Source organism: Colletotrichum fioriniae, assembly GCF_027942845.1.
Source record: "Colletotrichum fioriniae strain IMI 355084 chromosome Unknown scaffold_2, whole genome shotgun sequence".
NCBI classification, from domain to species: domain Eukaryota; kingdom Fungi; phylum Ascomycota; class Sordariomycetes; order Glomerellales; family Glomerellaceae; genus Colletotrichum; species Colletotrichum fioriniae.
In genome coordinates this window covers 2405509-2426411 of record NW_027076838.1, presented here as the reverse complement: position 1 = coordinate 2426411, position 20903 = coordinate 2405509, and the positions used below count along the sequence as shown (strand labels likewise).

Sequence of the window (20903 nt, the reverse complement as noted above, 5' to 3'; positions counted from 1 at the left end):
CTCCAAGCGCCCGGAACCGATCCTCGTACTGTCGTATTAAGCCGTCCAAATGTCTGGCGCACCCCAAGCCGGACATACCAGCACCGACGATCACAATCTTCTTCTTGTTAAGCGGGACTTCCGCCTCTACGTCTTCTTCTTCGGGTTTATCGATCGTCGCTGGAAATTCTACACAGCCAAAGTTGATGTACCCGCGTCGTAACAGCCAATCGTAACATATACTTGCGACGTCAACCCATCTAGCACCAGCGCAACCGACCGCTTCATTCCTTGTCACTGCAACACGTGGATTATTGTACCAGAGCCGGAGGATGCCGTTTCTGATATTTAGGTACGTGGTAACTTGAACATGGCTGATGTGCTGTCGCAGCATCTGATATTCTTCCTGGTGCAGGGCATACGGGTTTAGTCTCGATGACTCGGCTGCTTCTATGCATTGCCTTGCATATTCATAGCTTGATAGATTCGAGGGTATGGACGACTTTGGCTTCACGTTGAAGGTCTGTCGCAATGCCTCGCGTATCGGAGGGGTCTCTGCTGATGGTATAGAGTCTTCCGTATGCCCGTCCAGTTCGACAGGGGTCGTTGCCTTACTAGACACCGACGACGGCACCGATGAAAGCTCAGACTGATCGTGATCAGATAAATTGGTCATCGGCGACTCGAAAGATTCGTGAGGGGTATCATGTGACTGGATGCGGAGGGTCTCTAATGGAGCAGCCGCGTCTTCGGCTATTGGTGAACTGATCGATGGTCAGCTAAACCCGATCTCGAGCCTTCCAATATTCATCTGACAAAGGCAGGATTTCATCGTGAAAAATGCCGTAGGGTATCGTGATAACCTACTAAGGTTCCGATGCTGGACCGGAAGGATGTTGCATCTCATCCTGGCTTGAGTCATCCAGGTCCATGTCCATGTCTTCTGTCCACACGACAATTTCCGGTGCAATTTCTGAAACTGCTTCTGATGAGACTCGACTTGACGGTGTCGGCGTTGTCGATTCTGATAAATGTGAGGTCGATATCCGGCTCAGCATCGCACTGGCCCTCGGAGGCGTGAAGTCTGATATGTGTGAGCCCCGATCCGGAAAATCCATTAATGATCCCTTCCCAAACCCCGGTTCCTGCTTGACCCGAGACCTCGGACTAGATCTCATATTTCAGTCGTCGACACGGATTGGACTCGAGGATGAAAGATGGATATATATGTTGGTGGAGGCGGATGGTCGGTGATGATGAAATCTGCTCAGCCTGAGTCCCGACCAGGGTGTTATATGGCGGGTCTAGTCCCGAGTCGATAACATGTTACGATATCTCAGGTGGACCTGGATAGTCTCGCTGTATAAGCCTGGTCAGCTGATTGGAGTTCTCAGGCTCTCAGGAGTTGATATAAGACGAGGCAGTTGCAATGTACTTACCTTTTGACTGCGGAGACGCCACTTGCCCCGGCTGCAGGGCACTGTCCCGTCTTCGGTGCTTGATTGAGCCGTCCCGATGCAGGTCAAGTCGCGGTACACTGAAGAGGCACTAGGAGAGTCGCAAACAACTCAGTCTATGGTTTGAGACAACTATGTTGAGAAAACAAAAGTAACCCGGTCATAAAGGGAAGTCGTCAGATACATGACCCGTTGAAATCGCTAGGTTCGGCATTGGACATGAGGAGCTCCAGCGTTCGAGACAAAAAGGTGGGTCACGTGATGGGCCTTCGCTCCCGTCAGTCGCAAGCCACCCGACCCGACACATTGCTGTATCTGTACGGGCTGACTGCAGGCCCGAGCCAAAACCGGCAACACCACAGGAAGGCACTGACTCGAGGGGTTAAACTGCCGGTTAGCAACATCCGCTATTCACGTTGAGCAAGGAGGATTGCTTCTAGTTGGAAAACACTTCTCCACGAGAAGCTAATTATCTGTATGTTGGTCGTATCTTTCAAATGCCGAAGACGGCGTCCCTGTCTCTCAGCTCTACCAGTCTTCCACCGCAGACCCTGCGCCCTTTCTCATGCAGTTGGGCTCACCGGCTTGACGTTATCTCTTGCAAACGAATCCTTCTCAATTGCCGCATCCATCATTCGGTCTCCGCTAATGATCGATGTCGTGCAGATGACGATGTTTCTCCGAGCTACAAATGACATTGGTTAGTTGGGCAATGTTTTACACGATGGGTTCAATATGGGAAAATACCTTCTTCCTGCTTTGCAATGAACCGCAAAGCAGCGATTTCGGTGAATGTTATGCCTCCGACGAACACCACAAATACCGTTTGCTTCTCAGTGCCTCCCGAAAGTAACGCTCGAGCTTTGACAGCCTTCTCCTCGCCCTTTTGCAGCTCGTAGAATGTCTGCCCGCGGACGTGCTTTACGGCCTCGTCGAACCCGTGCCAGCCCTGTGCTGCGGAAGCTCCTGTCGCACCACTTACGCCATTGCCTCTGGTGACCTTGAGCAGATACTGCTTTTGCAGCACACATTGCACAAGACGGATCGACAGTGGCGCATATCCGCTGTATACATAGGCGATATCGTTTGGGTCGTCTTCCTGAACTTCATCGACGATGAGACGCAGAAGTTTGCGGAGATACGTATAGTTCGTCTTTGTCCCTGTTGTGTTGCCACCAGAGCCAGTCATCGGGATCATTTCTGCCAACGGAGAAGAGCGCGACAAGAACAGTTGAAGCTTCTCGAGGTTATTCAGGGTGAGGATGTGCTGATAGCCGTAGCCCTCGAGGATAAGTCGTCGGAACTGGTCGAATTCCTTCGGTTTGATGCCGCCTGATATGCACGAGTAAATGCAAAGCAGCCTCAGAACTTCCGGTAACGGTGTGTCTCGGGCAATCAATTCCTCGATGGCTTCGAATTGTGAGGATGGGTCCGCACCAGCAGCTAGATTCTGCTGAGCTTCCAAGAGACCTTTGAACTGGTCTGTCCGTGTGTACTTCATGACCTCCTCTGCCAAGCCCGTATGTATGCGCAGACTTTGCTGCTCCGCTTGATATCCAGGCAGCTTACTGACAAAATCCTTAAGCTCAGCGATGGATTTGTGACTATTTCGTCCTTCGTAATCCTTCTGTAAATTCTGAAGTCGGCGAGCGACTTTGTTCAACAAACTACCGACAATGGCGAAATTTGTGTCACGAAGTTGTTCGTATAGTTTGTCAGAGGAATCTAGTTGGATTTTGCGTTTCCTGGCTTGCGCGCTCGTCGCCGAGGATTGAGAAGGGGCACCAACAACTGTCGTATCCACTTCAGCTTGGTTGTTCTGGATGCCGAATACTTCGTCAATGAGTCCCTCGTAGGTCAGTTGAGTCAACAGAGGAGTGACAAAGTCCACTTCGCGGTCGATTATTATGACACTTTCGGTGAGTGTGCTCGGCGTCAGGCCACCACGATTCGTCTCATTCGCATCTTCGCCTGCAAGTATCTCTTGTCGCATTCGTGCCAGAAGCTCGGCAACTCGTTTTGCGTTGTCGCCTTTGCCGATGATTCGGGGGAACAACCCGTGATTCTGTTGGATCTCCATCAGAGCCTTGGCGAGCAGGAAGGACGGTGTGACGTCTTTCGAGAGATACAGGTCGCGAAAAGATTCATCCAACTCGAGGGAGAGAAGATCCTTCTCAAGAGGAAAGAAGTGTAATGGCAGCTCAGAGATATTCACGTCGCCCAAGACGCCAGCCTCCTCGAGCAGCTTGTCGGAGACGAGTGTCCTTCGAGGCACCCAGAAGATGTGGAATTCATGGCCTGTTTGGCTCTCTCGCTGTAAGCGACGGATCTGCTCTGAGAGGTCGTTAGCATGAAGTGCAGCTCACTCAGCAGGTTGTAGGTCGGTTGCAAGAAGCCTGGCCATCAAGCAGCATCTTTCTCGGCAGGCCACGGATGATAGTCGCGCGATTAAGCTTAAGACGCTTCGTGAAAATTCGCTGGGACCTGAGGGAACATGTGAGATTCGGATAAGGGTGCTTGCTGACCTGCTATGGCTGACGCATGGCGAGCACACTCGCCACGGGCTATGAAGATGACATTCCGCTGGCTGGTGTCGGCGTTCTTGTTCTCGAGGAAGAAGAACTTGTCTACGCCGTATTCCTGTAGAGTAGCAACCTTGACGATGGTGCTGATCGGGCCCGCTAAGCTGCGCTCAAGAATGAGGTTCTTCTTCCCGCGGACCTGAATACGCCGGGGTTAGCTCGCGAAGGACAGGCAGCCGGGTCGAAATGCCTTACTTACAGCCTCGAGCAGGTAAAGGAGGTCCTTGCGCGCTTTGTCCTTTATTTGGTCCGTATTGAAGCCAGGCCGAGGAGCCATTTTCAGTTCTCCATGCAACTGGCACCGATTGTTGTTTCGTGGAGCGCAGATTGACCGCTGCTAGGCGAGGTGACGTGGTCGGGGTAAGGTAAGGTAGGTAAGGTAGATGGAACGGTGACGGAGAGCTGTGGTCGCAAAGGGCCTAAGGTCTGGAGCTATCGGGTTGAGAGATTAGATTGGTTACAACACGGGACGTCTTCCATGCACAGAGAGCATTTGCGTCAGCGGGGTCAGGCCGCCAGGGTGATTTACCTTAGGTGCCACCTCACAGTGCAGGTGCTCTCTCGGGGAATTCCATACCGGATCAGTGGGGGCCAGTCACTGTGTCCGGCCCGCTCTCAGCGCTACGTCCATTCCGTCAGGTCGATGAATGTCTCAACCTGGAAATGTTTCCAGTTGCGAGAAACACTGCTTCGCGATCGCTGGTCGCGACGATTTGTTCTGCAGACTTGCAGCATGAAAGCTCTGGAATATGGTCTACTTGCTAACATGATGCGCAGTAGAGGCCACCTAGGATGTATACCTTACTTGGCCAAAAAAGTATGGTCCGCTGATCCTACCAAACATCAACATGGATGTCAATACCGTTCTCTACGGGGATGCGATCCCGCTCGTGACACAATTTTCCCGGCCGATCTCTTCAAGATCTCGCTCCACGAAAGCTGACGAGGGCCAGCAACTGTGTTGGTCACCTCATCTTCTCCCCCTCAGCCGAGCACCAGCTCCTTAATACTATGGTTGTCCTGGGCTTCCCCTTCTGTATGCCGAAATCCGATACAACGCCATACCCAACCCTGCCGCGCAAACGTCTTATGTTGTTCAAACGGTGTTATCGTGATAGTAGAAGTCAATATCTCTAGGGCGCAAGCGATTGCTCCGAACGAACTCGTCATCTCCCGCCGGCCGCTCGTTCTTCTCGTTGCCTGTTAACATGCTCTGTATACTCATGCAGACGCTCTCGACGTTCTGTACAGGACTCCAGCCTTGGCTGCCGAGCAGATCAAGACAGATGATGCCATTGGAGTAGATATGAGGGTGCATGGGAATCGGTCGCTCGGTGGTCTTGACGAAGGTGACCTCTGGGGGTTCTATGGACCAGGTTATGTTACTTGGGGAGGTACTGAGGAGCTGGTAGGTGTAGAGAGGCATACCTATGGGATATTGTTGCGAGAACTTGAATTTCAGCCTGTAAACCTGGTCTTTATACAGTGGATTGTCGTCCAAGACTTTGATGTCCATGGTCCATTCTTCGAAGTTGTCGGCCGAAATGAGCTCGATGCCGGGAGGCAGACCAGAGTTGAGCTGTGAGAGTTAGGAAGGTCAGAAAGTTTCATAAGGCGAGCGCGAGCGCGAGCGCGCGCAATGCGACAAGATGCACATGTTTCGATCGCAGGACGGGTTGAGGTAGCGAGCTGGACGTGAGGTAACGAACCTTGGACAACTCTTTGGCCAGCCGCTTGGAAGCAAAGCTGGAAGCCATTTTGAAGGGCGGTCAAGTGGCCTAGAGGAGGATGAAGCCCAGGCGAAAGTGGCTCGACGGAAGGAAAAGGGAGAAGTTGAGCGAAGGAGAAGTTGTCAGTCGGCGGCTCGAGGAGCAGCCCAGGCAAGGCAGGCGGGTTGCGGCTTGCTGAGGGGCTTGTTGGTCGCTTGGAGGGGCTGCCCAGAGAGGAGGACCCCACGAATTGGTGGTTCCTGCCGAGAACAGCAGCCAAAAAGTGTCCAGGAATGTGGGAAGCAGCCGATGCGGGAGCCAAATTCCAGGGTCTGAATCTGGGGATATAAAAAGACAGCCGGATGCAAATCAACAAGGACAGCAAAGCAAAGACGTGCCCAACAATGAGAGTGAACGAGGCAAGTGTGCAGCAACGTCAGTTGTTTGGTCGGTTTAACAATGTTGAGACACGCGGGCGTGTTGGAGATGGTCCACGAGTTACAGGCGTAGACGGTGGCACTTGGCTCCTTACGTAGCACATAGCACTAAGGTGCTTTGTTATTTACCGTAGGAAATACCTGTATATGGACCCAGACTAGAGTACATACCCAAGGTAAATTGGAGAGAGGGAAAATGAGCGACCTGGAAAGCTCTAACACCTTACCTAAGACTTTCAAGGTCCAAATGACGCCGCGGGGGAGGATTAGCGGCGGTTCAATGCATTTTGGACCGATGCGAATGCGCGTGCTGTAACCCGGTCGTAGGCCCGGTGGACCCACTTTATTTGATGCCAGTGACAACCCAAAAAGTAGTGTATTGCATCTTTGAAGAGCAAGAATGGCCATAGACAGCCTACATTACCTTGGGTACCTCAGCTCCATATTCATTGTGTAGTCTTGTTATCAACAGCCTCGCGTACCTACCTAAGATACCTTACCTTACCTTGCCTTAGATACTCTGAACTCCGTCGCTACCAATCTTTCTAGCCCTCAGGAATGGGTATATGTACCATAAAGACAGTAAGGCACTGCAATGATGGATGCACTTGTACTTCCTTCTAGACGCCGTCATGCCTAATGTCACACACGATTTCTGAGTGTATGTCGGCAGAGTCTACCAAATATTCATGTGCTTCTGGAAGGTTACAACCGTTTCTAATCAACAAACTTCTTTATGCCTGAATCATTTTTCTCCTTGAGGGCCGTCGTTCAACCACGCCAGACTCAAACACTCAACTTGTTATAAATGACGTCTGCTGGCGGAAACACTTCATGGACCAGGCGAGAAGAATACATGTAAATTGTAGACCAGGCTTCTTTGAGCAACCCTTCAAGTGTGATCCAAGGATGCCTGGATATTGACAGGAGGAAGCCATCGGCACTGCAGTTGTCGACCAATCGGATACCATATCCAGCATACATCGTCCACTTAAGGTCTAAGATATGGGATCATCTATCTCTGAAGATGCCGTTGCAAGCAGATCGGATCGGAGGTTAAGCCTTGCGACCCAGCAAACCCAATGAATTGGAGCCTGGAAGTGAGAGTCACCTCGATGCCTGTTACAGGCACACAGGAGTGACAGGGCAGCCAGCAGATGCAGGGTGGAAGAGCGGCCTCCTCAGCCACACTTTGCCGGTTCCCTCATCCTCCGGTGTGCGCCTCCACTGCTCCAGTCGTTTTGATCGTTCAGGATACGGCGGTCCACTCCAAGACGTCCAGGACCCTTGTCCGTCATCGTTAATGCTCGTGGATGCCGTCGCTCATCCACGGCCATGTCCGTGCCCTCCCTCATCTTCTGCGGCCTGCCCCTCATTTCTCTGCGGCTGAGCATCCTTTTCAATTCTTACCAGCCCACAAGGCTCACTCCGGCCTGCCATGACCCCTGAATCTTGTTCCCTGTGATGCCAGAACCGCCATTTTCGTTTTTCTGTGCACATGCTGGAGCTGTACAGCCTGAAGGTTTGGTTGCCTCCAGGAGGTCTGCTGTGTAGTGGCCTTGACTTGGTGCCTTTACCTGCTCTCTACAGATAGTCTCTGCAGATAGACGTAGCCTAAATACCTTTATCTAAGAGCCTTTCACCTCCGAACCTGGGGACAAGAGGTACCTATTCTCCTTACCTTACTTACCTACGTTTACGAGGTGCTTGATCCCAAGAGTGCTTCTTGCTTGTGAAGCTCACCTGAAAAAGTACCCTCTCGCGCTATTACTTCCCGTTTTACCCCACCTCCCCTCAACCCAAGCAACAAGAGCTACCAGCACCCCGACTCGACCCCCCTCCCGAATCCCGTCCAGTCTACCTGGGAAGTCTCCATCAGCAACCGCTGCTTCTCTGTCCTGTCCAGGGTCGAGCCTTCTTTCTGCTCGATTTTTCTACTCCAGACCTACGCCAGCCTCAAGCTCCCTCTCATAAACGTCGTCTGCACTCCCACCGCTGACGCCCGCTTCCTCTCAATCCCATCATCACCAAAGGCTGTGTCTGTCCGGTTATTCCACACAACACTCGCTGCGACCGACAACCCCTCCTGAAAAATGAGTTGTAAGTTCTTGGATCATACTATTCGTCTGTGGTCTTGCCTGGCCGTTGTACTGCTCTACCGTGATTGCGAACATGCTGCCTCGCGCAACAATTCTCCAGCCTTACTGTTCCCAATCCATAAGCAATGCTGACCACACGCTCGCCTATAGTCTCCAATATGCTCAGCAGGCTCCAGGGCCAACCCGAGAGCTACGATAAGAAGTACGAATAATCCCAGACCAATATCTAAATACCATATCCTGACGTCCTCTCTACAGGGCCAAATACCGCTTCGGTCGCACCCTCGGAGCTGGAACTTACGGTATCGTCCGTGAGGCTGACGGTCCTACTGGCAAGTGTGCCGTCAAGATTATCCTCAAGAAGAATGTGAAGGGCAACGAGAGAATGGTTTACGACGAGCTGGACATGCTCCAGCGTCTCAAGCACCCCCATATTGTCAAGTTCGTTGACTGGTTTGAGTCGCGTGTGAGTAACCTTCCGCTACGAAGCCATGCCTGGACTGTCAAAGCTGACAATTATCTTGCAGGACAAGTACTACATCGTCACTGAACTAGCTACGGGCGGAGAGCTGTTCGATCGTATTTGCGAGCAGGGCAAGTTCACAGAGAAGGATGCTTCGCAAACCATCAAGCAGGTCCTCGAAGCCGTCAACTACTTGCACCAGAACAACGTCGTACACAGAGGCAAGTTTACCATGATAACCTGGGCGCCCACATCTCTCTGACTATTAGACCAGACTTGAAGCCCGAGAACCTCCTTTACCTTACCAGAGATATGGAGTCCGATCTTGTCTTGGCCGACTTCGGTATCGCCAAGATGCTCGACCGCAAAGACGAAGTCCTCACAACAATGGCCGGTTCCTTCGGCTATGCAGCCCCTGAGGTCATGTTGAAGAAGGGTCATGGCAAGCCGGTAGACATGTGGTCCATGGGTGTCATCACATACACTCTGCTTTGCGGTTACTCTCCTTTCCGCTCAGAGAACCTCCAGGATCTTATCGATGAATGCAGTAACGCTCAGGTCGTCTTCCACGAGCGTTACTGGAAGGATGTCAGTGATGATGCAAAGGACTTCATTTTGCATCTTCTGCAACCAGAGCCCGTCAAGCGCTGGTCGAGTGAGGTATGTACCAGACACGGATCAATGTCGAGAACTCAGCACTGACAACAGCAACAGGAGGCTCTCCATCACCCGTGGCTCAGCGGAGAGAATGCCACCGACCACAACTTGCTGCCCGAGATCAAGGCCTACATGGCCAAGGCCCGTCTTCGCCGCGGTATCGAGATGGTCAAGCTTGCCAACAGAATCGAGACGCTCAAGGCACAGGAGGAGGACACAGAGGATTCGGACTTCCCAGCCGACGCTATCAGCGCCGCAGACCAGTCCAAGCACGTTGGCGCACACGAGGTTGCCACTGGCGAGAAGCGCAGCCTTTCCAAGACGATCAAGGGCGCCATCTTCCGCGAGGTCGTTCTTGCCAAGGTCCGCGAGATGAAGCAGCAGCAGGACACGCTCAAGGTGAAGGAGGATGCGGAGAAGGAACACAGAAGACGCAGCTTTCAGGGATGAGAAGCGACGTACGTCTCTGTATGGTGACCTGGGCGGATCAGCCAGGACTCGGGAAGATGATACCACACGGGTTGGATGATACAGCGGGCCACTGATCACGGCTCAGCAGCGGCTTTGAAGTTTTTTAAGTTCTTACTGCCTTTCGTTGCGGACTCATTTCGTTTCAGGCCGAAGATACATGGCTAGATGAGCGCTATATGTTTGTTGCTTTCCCGGAGCGGGCGGGGAGGACAGAAAAGCCAGGGACAGATATGACTTTGAGCAACACCCATCATTTCTTCCAGAATCGAATCTCTTCGTGCGCATCAGTACTTGGCCTTGGTGAATTAAGCAGTCATGTCACACGTACATGGTTACTTGGTGAAATGGCCCTTTTTAACCTCGAACATGATAATCCAAGCCGGTGATGTTGCAGCTGGCAGCCGCTAGCCTTCGGTCTTGGGATTTTGTAGAAGCAACGTATACCACCTGAATATATAGGAAGCTCAACAGGCTGTTCATCCGTTATAGACCCTCCCTCCAATGCCGTTCCCGTCACCAGCACAGCGGGCGCCTTCCTAGGTCGGTTGGTCAGATCAAAATTGGGCGTGGGTAACGCGAAAGTGGTTCAAGGTCAACAACAATCAAATTACGCCTGCAGCCTGAGGTAACACGACGACAGGCTTTCTTTAAGTTCTCGACTCTGATTCCCAGCTTGAGCGCCAAGGGGGGTTGGAGTCCCACCGGGGATGAACTCTTTTTTGGAGGGCGGTTTACAGTTTTGTTATCGAGTTGATCTTTTTCTTTTTTATGATGTTAGCCGTCCAGTATAAGGTGATAAGTATGTCGACTTAGCCGCACACAGCCATTGTCGAGCCATTGTTAGCAAGCAAACAAGCAGGTAGGTAGGGTAGGCAGTACGGCGACCGCGGTACTGGGTTTCGTCTGTCCTGGCCCTTTCTTATCTGCCCCTACTTTTACTTTATCACGCCTGACTCTTCCCGATCTCCGGGTTTGTCTTTGCTACTCAATCAACTCTCAATCAACTCTCAGTCGAGGCGCAAGTCCAGACGTAGGTAGAGAGTGCGTTTCCAATAATTCACGGCACATGGAGAAGACGTTCAATGAGGTACTTTAATGCTTGTCAAGATGTAACTTTGCTATTTGGCATTGCTGCTACTTGAAGTCGAGGAGAAGGGGGGTGAGTCCATCGTAGACTGTCCGCTGGCCCTTCTACCCCCTGTGCTCTGTACTACTACTACTACTACTACTACTACTACTACTACTGATTGTATTGTTTTGGTTTCGTAACGAGTCGTTGTTGTGCTTGTACAAGGTATATCGAGAGAGAAATTTAGAAAGAGAGAGACCACCAGTCAAGTGCGCCGTCCTGCCCTGCAATGCTGCCAAACGGAGGGGTGAGACCTCCCCCTAGATGCTTTTGTTTCGCCGTGGAATAAATGGACAAGATTGATTCAAATCATGGTACAGTATAAGAAGAGGGACCGGAGGCCGGTGGTATCATTGTAGTAGACTGAAAACGGGAAGGGTAAAAGTGCAAAATACGAGGAAACGAGTGATCGGTCATCTGAGAGTGACGGTTCATTCCAACTCGGCGAGGACACTCTCGCGAAGCGCCTCGTAACGGCCGATATCGAAGCGACGTCGTTGCCAGTTGTTCTGGCGCAGACGCTCAATGCGGGCCTTGATGTCAAGATTACGCAACTCATCGCTGAGCTCCGGGGTCGCTGCCCTGGCGGGGAGGGAGTGGCGTCCCGTATCGCTCTGCCGGGGTGCCGCGAGCTGCTCCTCGACGTTGGAAATGTGGACGGCGATCTGCGACCGCAGGCTGGAGAGCAAGCCGCAGTAGCGATGGATGGAGCGCTCTTGGAGGAAGTCGAAGGCATCGCAGTCCTCGTTCAGGGGCTCGGGCGTCGCTGGCTTCGCAGCCTCCTCCGCGGGCTCATCAGCAGGCTCGGGCTCTTCTTGGAGAACCGGGAGATAGCGTGGCGGTTCGGGCTGTGGTGGGGCACAGAGGAAGTCGTCGAAGCCGAGAGTGGGAGAGTCGGGGCGGATGAATGGCTCTTCGGGGACGTCGCAGAAGGTGACACGCTTCTTTGGTGGGGGCTGGGTTGCGGAGAGTTTGTTCATGGCGTCCTCGACGGAGCAGACAGATGGCGTGGGTGACGAGAAAGCGGTTGAGTTGGTCCACGTCCGCGAGGATGCGCGGGATGAAGTAGAACTCGACGGCGAATGCATACTTGAGGTTGCCGCTGAGGATGGCCGTGATGAGCGAGCCATGGTCTCATCCGCCGCCTTGCTCAGTTCCGAGGCTCGTGTATAGTGTTCACGAGCTTGTTGGAGAAGCCGTGTCCGATACGGCGAGGCGCATTGCAAAGGCCGGGAGAGCATGTCAAAGGAGCTGGCGGCGTAAAAGTGAAGATAGATGAGATACGCCGGCTCCACGTTTGCCTGTTGACTCGATTAGTACAGTCTCATCCCACTTCAGATGAATACAACTTACGGATTCCTTAATATTGTCCAGGATCTCGCAACAGCGCAAAGAGCACGGTCGGTACTTGCGGTTGATATACTGACGCTTGACCTCAGACACAGCCTTGCTCCATTCAGCAGAAGTATAGGGCAGAACGGGGAGTGGTGCCGGCTGGGATGCAGACCGCTTGTGCACTCGCGCCTTAGGAGGTCCGACTGAACTGGTAGCCATGGTTGGTGATGTTGCCGCAGGCTGTGGTGTCGTGGTTGGGGGGCTGGGCGATGGTGCTCTGTTGATAGGAAAAATAACGCTGCCCCGAGAGCCGGCGGCAGCGGGCTTAAGAAGGAGTGGTATTAAACCGCCCATCGTGATGGATTTAGAGTGCTTGCGCGTGTGAAGAGAGTTCGCGATACTAGGTTGGCTGAGTGATGGAGGAAGGCTAACTCAGCTCGCCACCTTTTCATCCGATATGAGACCAATGGCTGGATGAGATCAGGGCCAAAGTCTACTCGTAAAGTCGATAGTGTGGGTAGAAGTCCAAGGGCCAATGGCAAGTCGGCGCGTTGTTGAACCAAGCAATAGTGTTCGTCGGTGGCACTTATGACTTATGCTGAGGTCGACGTATCGAGGCAGATGCAGAGTTGGCTCAGAAAAGACGAGAGCGACAAACGAGGGCTGAAGAGGCTAGGCGTGTTCGATAAAGCACGAGGCAACGATTCGGGTGTAAGTGGGTTACCCCGAAATGCGTAACAGGCGTTGTACCGGGACTCGGGAACAGTCTCAAGTCGTCTGAACTTTCGTGCAAGTCGCGTGCAGGTCGACGGTTGACCTTAGCACCCAGAATGATCTTCGTCCAGGGTTTGTGTCAGAACCTGTGGCAGGAATGTTGGGCTTTTCAGACGTCTAGATGTTCCCACGGCGCGGATGTTGCTTGCGGGTGAACCTTTGGGTTTGCAAGGTTATTAGGACGAACTGGGAAACAATGACGTGCCCAGGTAACAGTCGTCGAGGTGCTGTAGATCAAGGTCGTAGTACGGATACGTAGTACAGCAAATGAGTCGATTTTGCTCGTGATCTGTCGGAAAGGGGAAGGCAAACTGTATGAGGCCGGCGTTGAGATGAACGGAAGGTCGAAGAGACAGAAACAGGGCAGCACCAATCGAGTTGAAGACCAATGGTAAGGATTTGTATGTGGTTGCCAGGTAGTGAGGGTGGCGGCTGAACAGTCAAGACCGAGACAAGGTACACAAGGTGAGACCAGCGTACGTATCTGAATTAATGACGAAGTGGCCACTGAAGGAGAGCTGGGGAAGCTCCAGTAGAAAAGACGGCTTGAGAAAACTGTCAGTTGAGGCTGATAGCATCGAGTATAGACCAAGGCAGTGAGCGAGTGGGTGGGCAGCCGAGACGATGCAAGAAACACAAGAAGAAACGACGGAAGAGGCTGGGGATCGATCACAGGAAAGGTTCTCGAAACCAAAAGCAGAGACCCTTTGGGCCTGGGGGGGGATGGGCCGTGTTCAAGTACCTCATGGAGCCATGGATTGCATCCAGGGGAGGTGATTTCGGGACCCCTCAAGCACTTGATTTGGGGATCCGTACGGATACCGTACACACAGTCTGGCAGAGCAAAGCTCGAGCACTTTTCGAGTTTGGTTTGGGGCCTGGGCAGGGTGTTTGCGCATCGACGTTGGACTAGGGAGAAAGGGGGAACAAGCTTCAGGCGTGAGTGGCCTGCGCAATGAGATTTTCTCGTCTCCTTCGAGGACCTGCATATCGAGCTCCATCTCGCTGTGGTGTGTTCCCCTGGCACCGGCGTGGATTTTCCTGTCGACCCTTGCCTCTAACCCTGCTCGTCGTTGGTGCTGCCCATGGTGTTGAACCCACCCATAATGCAAGTCTCTTGCGTACAAATGTAACTCTGCCCATAGTAGTTTGCGTACCTGGCTACGCGTTGTGCTGCGCAGCTGTGTACCTTGGGGCAAGATTTCAGCAAATCATAAATGGTTCTCTCGGCCCTCGAGTGGATACGCTATGAGCTGCGAGGCGTTGCTTGGTGCGTGGGATGGCTTGAGATGGCTTGGGTTGCTCGGGTAGAGTTGTGAGAGACTCGCCCTGTGCAATCTGCAAGGTGCGAATAGTTCCCACCTCGCAGCAGCGCCCTAGTCCGTTAGCCCGTAGACCGGACACGCTAAGTATCCGTATGAGCCTACGAGGGGAAAGATTCCAAGACGAAGACGGGGCGGTCGAAGCCATCGAAGTTTGTGGGACTTGTGCGTGTGAACCAGAAGTGCCCGTACCTGAAGCTATTAATTGCATCCCGAGAGCGCCGTAGCGTGTTCTGCACGCGATAAGTAATTAGATGCGATGATGAAGCAGGGATGGGCTTCTGTCAGTGTCAGGTCTGGGAATTGCGATGGGGGGGGAGACGGGCGATGCGCGGTCCCGTTGTGGATTGCACGGGATGGACGGAGATGATTCGCACGCCGGTCGACTATTAGATGTCATTTGCGAAGGGAGGTGATGCTGATTAAGACTCTAGACTCCGAGTCACAGCTCACGACACATTGGAGAAACGCCGTCAGTGTCTCGTCAGCAAGGAAGAGAGTTCGACACTTGAGTAGCAACGAACCGGAAGTCCAAACGGCGAGTTTGGAGGGAAGATTCTTGCACATAGCGCGGCTTCTTGACCAGCTGTTGGTGGAGCATGATGCAAGACGGTTGGAAGACACACGAAACCCTTGCTCGAAAGGGACGAGAAAAAGAAAGCAACCCGAGGAGAGTCGGGAGAAAGCTCGCAATGCCTTTCTCTTTTCGTAGCGGACGGAGTAGAACAGTATAAGCAAAGCAGAAAACTAACGGGCATCAAAGTAGAATCCACCGTGGGATAACTCAATCAACCAACGGTTTAATTTGGCCGTGGACATTCCAGACCTTCCAATTGTAGTTGATTTCCAGTTCCCCGGTTGGCCATCGATTCCGCCGTGCTTGCTGCCGGAGTCTTGCTGGGGTTGGTTTGAGGCTTTGAGGGGTGACGAGATGAAGAGAGGGGAGGCTCATTGCCCTCACCCTGGGATCTGGGAATTGGGAACTGAGAACTTGTGCTTCCATTGGGAAGTGGGAGTCGAGACGTACCTGCACAGCCAGGGACTTCCCGTCGTGCCTGCCTTCCTTGCCTGGGCGTGGTGGACTGGTGACTGGGCGACCTGCTGCCCTGCACCGGAAGCCACGAACCGACAACCGAACAGCGGGTCTTTCCATTCCAAACCTATCCGTACGAAGACGTACCCAGTGTTGCAAGTCTCAAAGAGGGCAAGAGGCTCCCAAGATGCTCCACGGAAGGCACCATCCCCTGCATCAGATCTCCATCATCGTTCCCTTCCTTGGGTTGCTGTCATTTTCCACGCTTCTTTTCCCCCTGCCTCCCCTGTCGCCATCCTCGTAAGCTCCTCTCGCCTCTACGGCTTTTCATTGCACCTCATTGAACATCATGCCCACAAGCAACGCGATGTTTTGGCCCGCCCTATTCTCACGAACTCCTCTTCTTGTCCAGGTTCATGACAAGTGACAGCATCACACCCACTTCCACGTTCATAACGCGCAGGTGTAACCCTGCAACTCTCTCCATGCCGCCATGGGCCTTCGACCTTCGAACCGTTCCTTGGGAACTGTGGTCCAAGAACCTGGCTAGCCTACGATCTCCCTCTCCTACTCCTTGTGCACTTGGGCCTCCCTCACCTATTCGGGACCGGCACTCGAGTAATGCAGAAAAGCATGTAATATGACACGCAAGCGAATGAATCTCCGCCGACATATACCGCAATATGCCCTCTGGGCCCTTGCCGCGGTCCGCCAGCAGCACCGCCCGTCGGTCCCAATAACGTGGTAACCTCAATATGCGGTGCTCCGTACGGATATCCACGTCGGGCACATGTGCCAGCGCCATGGTCACTCGCTCCAGTTCACCCATCGAGGGTCTTTCAATGGGCAGAATATTCCATTGGATAGTCAAGCTGTCGGGCTATCGCCACTACTTCTCATTCTCATGATGGCATTGATGCCCGCGCAGACCACAGAAACCAAAAGCATAGAAGTGACAGAAGTGACAGAAAACTTCTTCCACCGCCACCGGGACTTGGAGGGAAAAGCAACCACGCAGTGCCAACGCAAAGCAAGTGGACGAAGCGGACGAGGAAAAGCAATACAATGGGTCCAACTCGCCGCATCAATCAAGTCCAAGCCTTTACGCGTGAGAGTAAATTGTACACAGAATCGACAGAAAGTATCCTCGGGTGTCTTGGCGCCTATAATCTCGCGTCGCCCTCCTCGACAATCCGACGCGGTGCATACGATCCAGATAGGTCGTGCTCGTCCTCGTAGCTACCAATTCAGGGGTGAGCCAGACGCCAGAGAACGACGGTCGTGTGCCTAGCAGCAAACTTGATCCCAAGGACGAGGCCTCAGCGCTGGCTCAAGGCTCACGGACTCGGAACCATCAAAAATTGGGACTGAAACGAAACATTTCCATCTCCTCTCCCCGCTCGCCTATGAGGTCCCCCCCCAATTCCTCTTCCCATCACCACCACGTTGTGGACATCCGCACAGATCTCCAAGGATTCCAGACGGCATGCACCTCCAATCCCTTATCACGGTTGCAACCGTGGTGCTGCTGCACAATGGACGTCCGTGCTTGCCCACTTCTGGTTCTCACCGCAAGATCAAACAGTAGCCTAATTCGCCCTTCCAAGTTTGAAGACTTGTCGAAGACAGGTTTTGTGTAGGTGTCGTTCGTTTGAAGCTGAATGCAATGCAACAAGTTGTGAGCATAACATAGGTGAGTAAGTCTCGTCGGGTAATACTGACAAATGTGACGCCCGCCACATGTTTGTTGTGATTGATACCATAACAAGAACGACAACCTGCGGGATGGCCATGCCAACGGAACATGGAACCAGCCATGCACAACGGACAGGCACGAATTTCTTCCAAAGAAGCAAAATACCTTAAAATTTCAGACGAACGTTGTGCTGCACCTAGGCCCGGTCCCTCCTGCAGTAGCGGACGGAAACCACACCACAAGTGCCAGTTCCCAACCGTCAATCGACCGATTCGTGCAGCTTTCGATCCATTCTTTCATCTGCAACAAATGCGCTCAATTTTTCCAATGTCGGCGTTCCGCAAAGCTTTTTTCAGGCTCCTCTCTGACCCTGCCACCTCTGGACAGGCTCTGGTCAGAGGCCCTGTCAACTTTGACTTGAGCCCTGCTCGCCCTATCACGATGTCGGCGGGGTTGTGCGCCTTGAGTTCCTTGAAACCCCCACCCGACTGCTTATCGTAGAGTCCAGGCTCCAGGGCCAGCGGTGAGGGGTAGAGGAACCAGCGCGGGTCGGCTTGAAGAACAGAGGGAAATAGAAAGAGACAGAAGACGGGACATCTGCTTGAGTGTGGTTACGCCTCACTTGAGCGCGGGCATCTGCGAATAGCCTCAGTCTGTCGCAGGCGGTTTCTCTCTATGCCCTGCCGATCCTGGGTCTTCTCTCTCTCTCTCTCTCTCTTTCTCTCTTTCTCTCTTTCTCTCTTTCTCGCGTCGCGACGGATACACTAATATGGGGCAGTACAGAGATCCGGGGTCGTCTACCACCTATCGATGATCGACGGAGCTACAAGAAGAGATGTGGTCTCCTAGATCAGGCCATCTGAATCCTCGAGCTCTCGAGCTGATCAAACAACATCGAATAGCTGGGTAGACTAAGACTAGCCGACCAAGTTCACCTACGAAGTACAAGTCCCTGCGCGCATTGACTTTAGCACTAGATCCTCCATGGTGCGACGGAACCAAGCTTTTCTCTTGCGTGCGGCCGGGTGCCTGACAATCCCGCCGTTGCAACCCGCTAGGGGCGTTCTGTTTTGAGCTCTCGCGTTCCTTTGTGAAGTACGGAGTAACATGCTAGAAAGAAGGTCGCTGCTCTGACTACCTATTTACGCTACCTCGTTGTTTCTCTTCCCTTCCCCCACGTGGTGGTTTTAGAAATGATCCACGCCAACCTGTAACGATAAACTTGTCGGGGAGGGGGGTCTCTAAATTCTGACCCTGTCGATCTGGTTTGCTTCTGTGCGCTATCTGATATAGGTGCGATCGTGAGATATTCGAGTCGCTCGCCGCGGACAAAATTTATGGTTTAGATAGTTTGACTTGTAAGACTGCGCTGCGCGTGTGTACCGCGCGGCCATGGTAGGTAGACATAAATCGACTAGAAGATCACAATTCGGGCTTGGAATAGGTAGGTAGATACCTCAAGGTAATGGATACAAATCATCGCCGACTAGGTAGTGGGACGGCCGTTTCTATTTTCAAATGCCTTTTTTTGTGCTTCTGCTTCTAAAAATCTTGACACCACCTCACCATAATCTATGCGCTCGGTGCTGCAGGCTTGCTCACATCCGTAGCTTCCGCCGCCGCCGCCGCCGCCTCCTCCTCCGCGGGCTTCTCTCCTTCCGAGACAGCAGCGACAGGCGCCTCGGCAGCAGCACCAGCAGCAGGCGTCTCGACAACCGTCTCCTTCTCCGTTGTGGACGTGGTGGACTTGATGTCCTCGCCCTTCATGCCGCCAACAACGCGCAGGCCCTCGGCTCGCGTGGCGAGGTTGTCGAGCTCGCGCTTCCGCGACAGGCGCTTCTGCACCTCGGGCACCAGCGACGCCATGTCGACGAGCTCGCCGTCCTTTTGGGGGTGACCCTCGGGCAGGCCCAGCTCCTTGATGCGGACGACGCCCTTTTGGACCTCGTCGTCGCCGAGGATGATGGCGAAGGGGGTGGCGTTGGATTCGGCTGCCTTGAACTGCGGCGGCAGCTTGGGCTTGACCTTGTAGAGGAACTCGGCCTAGAGAGAATGGGTGTCAGCGATGCGTCTTCTTTGTGTTCAACTGAAAGTCATCGTATGTTGAGTCTTACCTTGACGCCGGCGTCCCACAGCTTTGAGCACACCTCGAGTCTCTCCTTAATCAGACCGGCCTTGGATCCCAAGGACATGACAAAGACGTCGACCGTACTTTGCGGCGCCTCGCTCTCGGCCTGCATCCGGGCCTTGGTAATGCTAAAGATTCTCTCGATGCCAAAGGAGACCTAGATTACCTGTCAATATCCCACGACATCTCTTGTTTTGACTCCTGCGCTCTGACGGGGGGGATGGATCACTTACACCAACGCACGGGATTTGCGTCTTGCCAGAGAACATGCCCACGAGGTTGTCATAGCTGCCATCGTTTGTTAGCGGTCTGAGAACTGTGATCTAGAACAATCTAGTTTTCTCCTTACCGTCCTCCGGCTGCGACACTGCCGACACCGACGCTAGGGTCGTCGGAGCGGTCATCGTCGTCCTTGCCCTTGCTCTTCTTCTTGGGTTTCGCTGTCTTGCCGTCTGCGTCAGGGGTAACAGCCGGCGCGGAACCTTCCGTCACGACCTCGTAGATGAGGCCAGTGTAGTAGTCCAGGCCACGCGCGAGGGAGAGGTCGAACGACACTCTGTCGAGGGCGCCAAAGGCCTCTAGGTAGGTGAAGAGGAGCTCGAGGTCGGCCATGCCGGCCTTCATCGAGGCATTGGCGGCGAGCTTGTCGTCGCGCTGCAGTTTCCGGAGCAGGTCCTGCTTACCCTTCTGGACAACCCACTCGCCAATTCTGTCAGCCACCTCGCCGTCAAGGCCCTTCTCCTCGGTCATCTCCTTGCGCACATCGGCCCAGGGGAGCTTGTCGAGCTTGTCGACGGCCGAGGATATCGTCCGGATCTTGTCCTCGGGAACGCCGCAGACCTCAAAGATTCCATCGAGGATCTTGCGGTGGTTGAGCTTGATGGTGTAGTTTCCGTTCCAGCCCAGGCCTTCAAAGACCTCGACGACGATCTTGATGATTTCGGCGTCGGGGATCATGGAATCGTAGGTACCGGCGATGTCGAAATCGCACTGGTAGAACTCGCGCATGCGGCCCTTGTTCATGGCAGGCTGGTCACTGTGAGAAGTATGTCAGCTAGCCGCCGAGTGTATTGTAGGAAGAGGGATGTCGTAAATCGTACCGGCGGTAGACCTTTGAGATGTGGTAGCGCTTGACGCTCTGGATGTCCTTGTTCATGGCGAGCCATCTCGCAAAGGGAACGGTCAAATCGTATCGCAGAGAGGTAATCTCACCACCCTGATCGGCCAGATCGTAGATGAGCTTCGAGTCTTCGCCATACTATAGAAGAGGGTGTTGGTTAGCATCTTCCATCTTGTAGTTGAGTTGAGGACCCGAAGTGGATCGCGGGGTTCTCGTAGGTGGGGGGAGGGGTAAACACGGAAATATGTCGTACTTTGCCTGACAGAATCTCCTTCAACTCGAAAACGGGGGTATCAAGTTCCATGCCGCCGTGCTTCTGGAAGACACCCTTCAGCTGCGAGAAGATCTTCTCGCGGATGAGCATGTCCTTGCCGAACCCTTTGAAGCAAACATTGTGTTAGTCCGCGGCGCGTCCGTCGTACGATGCCGTCTCGGGTCGAAAGAGTAAATATGGACTGACAATCCTTGGTGCCCTTTGGGGTCTTGAGCTCAAACTTTGATTTTGGCGCCAT

The 20903-nt window shown here is 53.3% G+C and overlaps 5 protein-coding genes across 5 annotated transcripts; 1 reads left to right on the top strand and 4 right to left on the bottom strand.

Moving 5' to 3' along the window:
• Window positions 1–1999: 1999 nt before the first annotated feature.
• N0V96_002469 (uncharacterized protein) lies at window positions 2000–4295 on the bottom strand (the record flags this gene model as incomplete). Its single annotated transcript, XM_053187488.1, has 4 exons — window positions 2000–2121; window positions 2184–3770; window positions 3962–4157; window positions 4218–4295. The coding sequence occupies 4 exons, from the start codon at window positions 4293–4295 to the stop codon at window positions 2000–2002; spliced, it is 1983 nt and encodes a 660-aa protein (XP_053054992.1).
• An 819-nt stretch (window positions 4296–5114) lies between these two features.
• Window positions 5115–5775, bottom strand: N0V96_002468 (uncharacterized protein; the record flags this gene model as incomplete). The annotated part of the gene is made up of 3 exons (XM_053187489.1): window positions 5115–5383; window positions 5447–5597; window positions 5728–5775. The coding sequence occupies 3 exons, from the start codon at window positions 5773–5775 to the stop codon at window positions 5115–5117; spliced, it is 468 nt and encodes a 155-aa protein (XP_053054993.1).
• Window positions 5776–8388: 2613 nt separating this feature from the next.
• Window positions 8389–9833, top strand: CMK2 (Calmodulin-dependent protein kinase cmk2; the record flags this gene model as incomplete). Its single annotated transcript, XM_065756531.1, has 5 exons — window positions 8389–8465; window positions 8522–8729; window positions 8791–8947; window positions 9001–9386; window positions 9441–9833. The coding sequence occupies 5 exons, from the start codon at window positions 8389–8391 to the stop codon at window positions 9831–9833; spliced, it is 1221 nt and encodes a 406-aa protein (XP_065614900.1).
• Window positions 9834–11414: 1581 nt separating this feature from the next.
• On the bottom strand, window positions 11415–12537 carry N0V96_002466 (uncharacterized protein; the record flags this gene model as incomplete). The annotated part of the gene is made up of 2 exons (XM_053187491.2): window positions 11415–12284; window positions 12337–12537. The coding sequence occupies 2 exons, from the start codon at window positions 12535–12537 to the stop codon at window positions 11415–11417; spliced, it is 1071 nt and encodes a 356-aa protein (XP_053054995.2).
• Window positions 12538–18715: 6178 nt separating this feature from the next.
• On the bottom strand, window positions 18716–20903 carry HTS1 (Cytoplasmic and mitochondrial histidine tRNA synthetase; the record flags this gene model as incomplete). The annotated part of the gene is made up of 7 exons (XM_053187492.1): window positions 18716–19186; window positions 19258–19428; window positions 19505–19559; window positions 19621–20307; window positions 20372–20529; window positions 20645–20769; window positions 20852–20903. The coding sequence occupies 7 exons, from the start codon at window positions 20901–20903 to the stop codon at window positions 18716–18718; spliced, it is 1719 nt and encodes a 572-aa protein (XP_053054996.1).